This window comes from Centrocercus urophasianus, unplaced genomic scaffold (genome assembly GCF_019232065.1).
Source record: "Centrocercus urophasianus isolate 14NV4802_14NV808 unplaced genomic scaffold, USGS_Curo_1.0 seq_24, whole genome shotgun sequence".
In the NCBI taxonomy this organism is placed as follows: domain Eukaryota; kingdom Metazoa; phylum Chordata; class Aves; order Galliformes; family Phasianidae; genus Centrocercus; species Centrocercus urophasianus.
Genome location: NW_024884800.1, coordinates 2404868 through 2413842, shown reverse-complemented (window position 1 = coordinate 2413842; position 8975 = coordinate 2404868). Strand labels below are relative to the sequence as shown.

The 8975-nt window shown below is 51.8% G+C and overlaps 1 protein-coding gene across 1 annotated transcript in view; it reads left to right on the top strand.

The window, feature by feature from the left end:
* Positions 1–4904, top strand: part of DLG3 (discs large MAGUK scaffold protein 3) — a 55284-nt gene extending 50380 nt beyond the window's left edge. Inside the window, 6 exon segments of the mRNA XM_042824958.1 lie at positions 376–426; positions 1118–1219; positions 1300–1472; positions 1962–2071; positions 2812–2903; positions 4512–4904. Coding sequence (XP_042680892.1) covers positions 376–426; positions 1118–1219; positions 1300–1472; positions 1962–2071; positions 2812–2903; positions 4512–4618 — 635 coding nt within the window. The 3' untranslated portion in view covers positions 4619–4904.
* The last annotated feature ends 4071 nt before the right edge of the window (positions 4905–8975 follow it).

Here is an 8975-nt window from a genome sequence, read left to right as displayed (position 1 = left end):
GTGTGTGTGTGTGTGTGTGTGTGTGTGTGTGTGTGTGTGTGTGTGTGCACTCCCATCTCGTTCTGTCCCGGTGGTTTCTGTTTGGAGGCTGTTCCTTCCTGCTGGTGGCACCGAGATGCTGGGCCAGCTGCCATCTCGGGTTATGGGGTGCAAGATAACTCGGGTCTGGCTGCAGCCAGTGCTCCTGTTACATCCCCAGTGCTCCTCTAAATGCCTGCAGTGTGCCCACAGCTGTGCCCACTCGCATCCAAGCGTGCAGTGGAGGAGGAGAGGCTGATATTGGATGGGTGTGAGAGCCTGTCCTCAGTGCAAGGGGTGGCTGGGGCTGGGAGGCTGCTGCCAACATTCACCTGCCTCTCCTTGGCTCTGTTTCAGAAGGACAAGAGGACACTATCCTGTCATACGAGCCGGTGACACGGCAAGAAAGTAAGTCCTTGTGCTGGGTTGTGGGCATCAAACCCCTTCCCCTATTTACAGCTGTGCTGTGCATGGCTGGCTGGGGTGATCTCCAGCTCAGCAGAGCTGGGTTTGACCCCTGCTGAGGATGGGGTCAGGTGGGGGTTTGGAAAAGGTTCTGCACCATAGGGCAGTGGGATTGGAACAGGCTGCCCAGGGAATGTCACAGCCCTGAGAGCTGGAGTTCAGGGGGTTTCAGATAATGCTTTCAGACACAGAGTTTGGGTTTGAGATGTTGAAGCAGGAGCTGAACTGGTGAGCTCTGTGGATCCCTCCCAACATGGGATATCCAAGGATTCTGTTCTGAGCAGTCTGTCCTCAGCATTCAGACCCCCTCAGCAGTCTGTCCTTGCCAGCATCTGTATCAGTCTCATAGGGCACACAGCCTTGCATGTCTACATATCCTGGTTGTCAGCTCTGTGCCTCGAGCAGCAGAGCAGCTTTGCTCATCTTTGACTTGTGAGATTGTGGCACCTTCCCTGGAGCAGCTCCTGCACCTGGGCCAGCTGCACGCTGCCAGAGGGGATGGAGATGCTGTGATCCACCTGCCTGTGTGCATCACCTGGGTTGGAGGTGGATGATGTTGAACACAACCAGGAGATGAACTTCCACGGAGCTTCCCGGAGCGTGGGCTGATCTGAGCTGTGGCTTTTGTTTGCAGTTCACTACGCCAGGCCAGTGATCATCCTGGGGCCCACGAAGGACCGAATTAACGACGACCTCATCTCTGAATTTCCACACAAGTTTGGTTCCTGCGTGCCACGTGAGTCCCCGCAGAGGGCAGAGCCCTGTGGGTTCGGGTGGGTCGCACCAGGTCCGCTCCTGACGCCTTCTCTCCTCCAGACACCACCAGGCCTCGGCGTGACAATGAGGTGGATGGACAGGATTACCACTTCGTCGTCTCCCGAGAACAGATGGAGAAGGATATTCAGGACAACAAGTTCATAGAGGCCGGGCAGTTTAACGACAATCTCTATGGGACCAGCATTCAGTCGGTGCGGGCGGTCGCAGAGAGGGTGAGTGTCGTTGGCCTTCCCAGGGATGCATTTGCAGTGTCCTTCCTCTCCCCATGCTCCTAACGAAGGGCAGCGACCGTATCCCTATGCAGCCCACATGGCTGCTTTGCTCCACCTCAGTGCTTTGTCTCCTTCAGCCCAACTCCACCCAAACACCAGCACTGGGGCACCAGCTCTGTGTTCAGGAGTTCATGGGGCAAAGGACGCCAGCTGCTCTTGGTGGACCAGTAGTGTTTCCTGCATAAGGATGCACTGATGGCTTGGGAATAGCTTTGTAAGTGTCCAGGGAAAAATTGAGTCCCCTCACCTTGCTGTGGTCCTGCCATAAGCAGACAGGAATGTAAGGGCTGTGGGAGTTGCCTGGTGTCTCAGGAGCAGAGTTTCACCTCAGTGGCTCCTCTCTTTTGTAAGCATGTCCCTGTGAGCAAGCTGTTCTCTGCCCAGAGCAGACTGTGTGGGTAGGTCTGATCCCAATCGTCTCCTTTCCAGGGAAAACACTGCATCCTGGATGTATCTGGCAATGCTATCAAGAGGTTGCAACAAGCACAACTTTACCCCATTGCCATTTTCATCAAACCCAAATCCATCGAAGCGCTCATGTAAGTGCAGCAACGCGTTTTGGGGTGGGTGGTGCTGGAAAGTTGGGCCTTTGTACTTCTGCTGCCTCTGTGCTTCAGAAAGCAGCAGATGTTGCTGGTGATGCTGAACGTTCCCTGTACACTAAAGCTGGGCCCATTCCTGTGTCTCTGGTCTCACAGTTGGACTAATGCTGTGGGTACATCCCATCTCCGTGGATTGTTCTGATTTAAAAACCCTTTATTTGCACCAAAGAGGATTTTCTGTGGCAGCAGAGTAATGCTCCCAAATGTGTCTGATGGACCCTGCTCTGCTGGCCCCAAGGCAGCCAGGAGAGCTGCTGAGAGCCCGCAGTGCTGGAATGGCTGGAGGTGTTTCCTGCAGCCCAACCCGCTGCTCATTGCCCTGGGGAGAACCTGAGTGTGCACATCTTCCAAGCATCAACAGTATTATCTGTGGGGAAGTTCTGTACTTTGAGCTGGACTTTAAGGTCAGAAGGGACACTGCTGGCACCAAGGGGACTGGAAAAACCCTTCCTCAGGCCAGCAGCCTTAGAACTGCTCATTTTGACGTTGTATGAAAATGAAGGAGCCCAGGCAAGGAGAGTGGTGGCAGGATGTGGAAAGGCAGGGGATTTCCCCAGTGGTCCTGCAAACTCAGAGTGCTGCATGGACTTTTCCATGTTCTGGCAACAGAGGGATGGTGGCATGGGCTGTTTTTGGCTTTTGTTCATTGCTGAGTTTCTATTTCTTGTGCACTGCAGGGAGATGAACCGGAGGCAGACATACGAACAGGCCAACAAGGTCTTTGACAAAGCCATGAAACTCGAGCAAGAATTCGGAGAGTATTTTACAGGTGAGCGTCCCGAGTGCATTTGTGTGTGATGGATTGCCTCTTTCCAATTGGCAGCTGTGAGCTCCACCAGCACTGCAGGGTCATGAGAAAATGTCCAGCTCCATCAAAACGAAACGGCGCTCTGCCAGCACGGCCACACAAAGGGCCCATTCAGAGATCACTGGATAAGAGTAAGCCAGGTCTAGAGGAGGGCAGAAGTTGTCAGGCAGGATTTTCCAAGGTTGTGAAAGCCTCACGCTGGCTTCAGTAATAGTAATAAAAATGAAAAACACAAGAGGTAGGAGAAGCACAACGTAGATCAGTGGATAACTGAGAATGAGAGGAGGGTCGTGTTTAAAGAGGAAAGGTCAGAACGAGGGACCCAAATGATGGAGGCTGCCCCGAGTTGTTATGAAACATCTTCCATAAAGGACTGGAAGTTTGGCTGGCTTCCTGAATCTGTGTTGAAGAGCAGTTGAGGGATGGACTCACGACAGAGGCATCCTTGTGTGTTAAGGAACTAACGTTTGCAGTGTGATTAATGCTGGAAAATCATGGGCAGGCAAAGAGGCAGAGCAACTCATCTTCCATCTTTGCCCCCTTTGTGGTAATTGCATCCTCCAAAGCTGAGGAATGGTAATCCTGCTAAATGCTGCATTACTCACCTAACAGCTACTGTAAAAAATCCCAGGCAGAACATTTTCCAAATACGGATCGCAGCTGAGAAAATGCAGCAGCACAAACAGTGTGAGAGCCTTCCCCAGAACTCTGCCTCGGGCAGCGCTTCCAGAGCTGCAGGCTGCTCCTCCAGGAAGAGCAAACACAAAGGAAATGTGCACTGCAGTCCTGCCAAACCCTCAGCACGCCATCGTCAGCCTCACGTGGCCACTGAGGCTTGAGGCTGACCTGGGGAAGGAATGCTCTTGGCTGAAACCCAGCCCGGTTGAAAGGAGTCTGTAATGGGCAGCGAGGTGAATGCTGTAGGAAATGCTGTGCCAGGACCTTACAGTGAGGCACTGGAGCATGGTGCTGGCTTGGCTACAGGCTGAGGGACCAGAGAGCTGTGGTCCGTTTCTTGATGTAGGAGACACGCAGAAGCCTTTTGCGTTGCGTCCATGCTCAGCAGCAAGGTGCTGGGAAAGCACTGCTGCAGGAGCAGCAGCCAGGAGTCTGCTTTTTCCAGCACGGCAGCGCTGTCATGAAGCACAGAAGTAACAATCAGGAGCTCAGCAGGGGAACGGATCTGGGTGGGCGAATCCAGCACGCGAGGGTACGGCGCTTGGCTCCAAGTGGTGGGGAGGGGGGAGGCAGTGACCACGGAGCAGAGCTGGAAGTTCACACCCTGCCCTGGGCCCACTGCCCGCAGCTCAGCGGCGCTGGGACGAGGCTCACAAAGCTGATTAGCAGCGTTGTGCAGAGCCTGGCTGGCACTTCACACACGCCAGCAGCTCTGCTGATCCCCTGGGACGCCCTGCATTAACCCTCTGTGTCACTGCGTGCCCATTCAGCTCCTCCAACGCAGGCTCTGCATTCACTGTTGGCTGTGTGTTATCGGCCCCTTTGCTGCAGCGAAGGTCTTTCCATGCGGGTGGCTTTGCTCAAGGTGTTTTATTTTCTCTCCTCTTTCAGCCATCGTACAAGGAGACTCTCTGGAAGAGATTTACAGCAAAATCAAACAGATCATCGAGGACCAATCCGGGCACTACATCTGGGTCCCGTCCCCAGAGAAGCTCTGAAGCTGTCCCCTACCTGCGGGGACCATCTCTGACGTCCCACCCCACCTGTGCCCTCTGCCCTAAGGGGGGGGGATGTGCAAACGATTCCTGCCCCCTTTTTTTAGATCGTCGCAAAATTGAGTTTTCTAGTCCTGTTTCTTTTGTTGGGATGAACTGATCTCATTCATCACGTGACTGTTCCCACCATCCCTGCATGGACCTTCCCACTGCTCCATTAGAGACAGATGAGAACCCATTCAAGAGTCGTTTTTTATTATTATTATTATTATTATTATTATTATTATTATTATTAACTAAACCAAGAATCCAGAAGGGAGGAGGCGGCTGAGGACTGACATAAGAAACAAGTGGAACAATGGACTCTGAGAACACAGCAGTGTCAGAGCTCCAGGGCATTTCTTCCAGGTGTGACTGCCTAGCAGCTCTGAGCAGTGCGACAGAACGGCAGCAAGAAGGCATTTTATTTATCTGTATATGTAATTTATATATAATATAGAGAAAGATATTATATATATATTATATATATATATCCGTGTGGACTAGGAAACCTGAGGGACCTCTTCAAAGGTACTGTGTGAGTGCAAGGATCTTTCAGTTTCTTTGTCCCACCCGCTGAGCAGAAACGATCCTGGCAGCACCACGAGCATCTCCTGCTGCCCTGCCAGCAGCCCCAGGTTGGGGAGCAGCACAGAGCCCCCCAGAAGGGCCCGGAGCTCTGGGCTGACCCAGGAGCCACAGACTGAACAGGAGGCTGCGGAGGGAGAGAATGGATGATGCTACATATTAAATTGCACATGGTTTTACACGCCACCGTATGTGTTTGCATGAAAGGTTTCCTTTTAGTTCTATTTTTTTAAGCTGATGTTAAACCAAAACCATATTGTGTTGCTGTGTTGGCTTTTTTTTTTTTTTCATTATTCCATTAATTTTTTTTTTTTTCTCTTGTTAATAATGAACTGAACGGGTATAAAATCCAGTTTTTTAACTTATTTTTTAAGCTGGCTTGTACTGTAAATAGAATCCAGATCCGAGGTGTTTAGTTAGGAAATACTCTACCAGCCTCATGAAACCATGTACTCGCTGTCCTGTGTTGCTGTGGAAAACCTTGGGATGGCAGGCTGGCCCTGGACCTGTGCTGAAAGGTGAATGATCCCTTCTGGTGTTGGCTGCTGCCACAAAGAGCCCCAGCTGTGCTCCGGGTGGTTGCTCCCAGGCTTTCAGATTAGCAGGAATGGGGCAGCAGCTGAAAGCCTCCCTCTTTCCTCCTTCCTTCCCTGGTGTCACACGTGCTGCTCCGCTCCCTGCCTGCGTGGTGGTGGCCTTGGGTGGGAGCTCCATCCTCCAGCACTGGGAGCAGTGGGGAAGTGAGCGCTCACCTCCTGGTTCTGGCCTCTCTCTGATGTTGGGCTCTGTGCCATCTCTCAGATTTACCTTTGGGAACTGCTTCGGGTGCCTCCTGCTTGTGGTTTTGGGGGGATGGAGTCGTTCCCTGCAGCATCCTGTGGTTTCCCAGTTGAGGCAGCTGTTAGTGCTGGGAGCTGGCCCTGTGCAGAGGAACGTCCCTTCTGGAGGAAGCTTTGGCACCGGAGCGGGGCTCCATTATGGGAAGGGGGCTGCATGAAGCTGTGGGGCAGCTCAGACTTCAGGCTGCATTTTCAGGTGCTGACAGCCAAGGTGAGAAAGCCTCCTCCTTACAGACTGCAAACAAACAGTGCTCTCACACAGAGGCAGGCAGCAGCAGGTAAGTCTGGGCCATCTTCCCTCCCCTTTCTGTGTGGGGCTAAGAGTGCAGCAGTGCCAGTGCCCTTCCCTGGAGGTCACAGCTGTGGGTGCACAGCGTGCTGCTGCACAGGTGCTCTGCTGAGACACAGCACTCATCCTGCACCATGCAGAGCCAGAAAGGGGCCAGAAAGCAGTGCTGCAAGCAGACACTGCTGTGAATGCAGTGGAGGGGAGGAAGGATTCTGCAGCCAACAGGGCCTGCCCTAAAAGAGTGAACTGCTGTGGGTCCCTGAAGCAGCACAGGGAGTGACACACAGGTCCTTGCAATGCTCGGCACACAGTTCTTGTCTCAGCTGTTTTTCTAATAGCCTGTCCTCAAGCCCCATGGAGAAAAAGCTGATGTACTCCATGGCACAGCTGACAGAAACAAATCGATCACGCCGCTCGTTGGTTACTGGTGTTTCTTCCAAGGAGACGTATATTTTTAATAAACAGAGAGTTGCACAGAGCTCTGCCTTTGAGCCCTTCTTGGGGAGTCCTTCCTTGTGTGCCAGTTCTGCTGCCTGTGCTCACCTGAGCAATCAGTGCCAGCAAGCAGAAGTGCTGAAATGCGGTCACTGAGAGCAGCCTGAAAGAGAAAAGAAGAAAGGAAGCAGCCTTGCTCAGGTGCAGCCCTGATGAGGTCACAGGAAAGCTCTGCTGTTGCTGCTTGATGTGGGTTGGATGACACCATCAGTGGCTTCAGGGCCACAGGTTGAGTTGTATGGGGCTGGTTCTACAAATAGGGTTTATGTGCTGCTGTGTAATGGCTTCTGTGGTGGATGTGAAGGCAGCAGTGTGCTATATATACACATGTGGGTCTGTATATATATATATGTATATACACACAGTCCCACTAACACCAAGCATCCTTTTTCAGCCTAACGTGTTATTTATACAGCAGATGACAAAAAGTTGTGAAGACGACCAGTTTCTGCTGCTGGTATTTTTAAATAGGGGGAGCAGGAGTGTTTGCTGGCAGACAAGTGTGATTAATGGGTGTGCTGTTAGCATTCCTGGCTGAATCTGCTGTGTCACCGAGCTCAGCTGGCTCAAAGGTGAGAGGGCTTTTGTTTTCCAGAATCTTGAAGGCTCTTGTTTCTGCTCTATCTCTGCAGCTGTGCTTCATTAACCCTGCACTCCTCCCTAAGCACAGGAGTGCATAAGTGCGATGCGATGGGAGATAATTTAATAATAGCTTTCTCCAAAGGGTTTTTTTTCCTTCCCCATTGATGCCTGATGTGCAGGCAGCTGAATGGCTGCATGCCTTACAGCCACGTCTTCACCTCCCAGTGCTTGGCAGCATCAAGGATTGCTCCTCTCCGCCTTCCCAGCAGCACTGGGGCACCTGCTGCAAAGGAGGTGAAGTTGTCACGTTGCAGCAGTCTCGGTGCATGAAGCACCCTGAGGTACTCCTGTTTGTATCCCCTCCCTCCCAAATGAAGGCACGGTGTTTGACTTGGATTGTTTAACACTAATTAGAACCGTGGAGCTGTTTGGGTCGCTCAGTGCAGCAGCTGCTAATGGTGGAGGCATGCAGGGGGTGATGATGATGGAGTCGCAGCATGGGGTTGGGACCACACTGGGCTGACCGTGGTATTTCCTCCCTATTCTTAGTTCCAGGGCTACTACTCGATAAAAGCTTCTGCCCAATCCTCTAATGAGCTTCAGTCCTCTTCCAATTAACTTGATTTCTGTTTACTGTAATCACTTCAACTCTCCTGGGCTTGACCTGAGCACTGGTGGCCAACCCAGCCTCTCTTCTGCCTCTCCAGAACATTGCAGCCTTTGCACTGACAAACGCTCAGCCCCGATGGTGGGAGGAATCCCAGCACAGCCCCTGTGGGACATTTCAAGACTGCACTTCCCATGCTAGTCCAGGCTGCTGCTGCTCCCCAAACAGTTAAGATGTCAGCTTGGTAAGAAAAAAAAGGGCACAAGTACTGGCTTGAGGCAGAGGGATTTGCGAAGTGCTGCCCTGGAGGATGCATCTGTGTGTTCTCAGAGGCTGCACTTACACAGCACACCCTGCAGTTCCCACAGCGACGTGCAAAGCAGAAGCCACCGCTGCAATGCCACCTTCTGGAGCCATCTGCTCACACCTCAGGACAAGCACCAGGATCCTCCAAGCAGAAACCAAGCTGCAGCACGAAGCTGATCAATAAAAGAAGACGTGAGGAGCAAACAGCACTGAGTTTGTTTTTCCTTCTATCCCTAATGGGACTACAATGCAACACTCAGCCTAGTAAGATGCCCACTGCACAGACCAGCCTGCATCTACACCAGCAAACAGCCTGCAAAGAAGGGTGTTTGCACACAAACTACCTGTTGGGAATAGGTAACATAAACTGGCAATCCAGCTCATTAAGGTCTGATTCAACCTGGAGAGGAACTCTTGCTCTATTTAAAAGCTGTGGTAAATATGAAGCCTGGAATAAAATGCACAATGCAAAACATGAGCAGCAAAGAGTTAAGAAGTACTGTTACCAGCAAGTCCATTCTGCTGAAGTCTGTAGCATGAGAGAAAGCAAACTGAGCTGTTAAGAAAATAAAAATGATCACACAGTTCTGGCTGTGGGCAAAAACACATTAAATG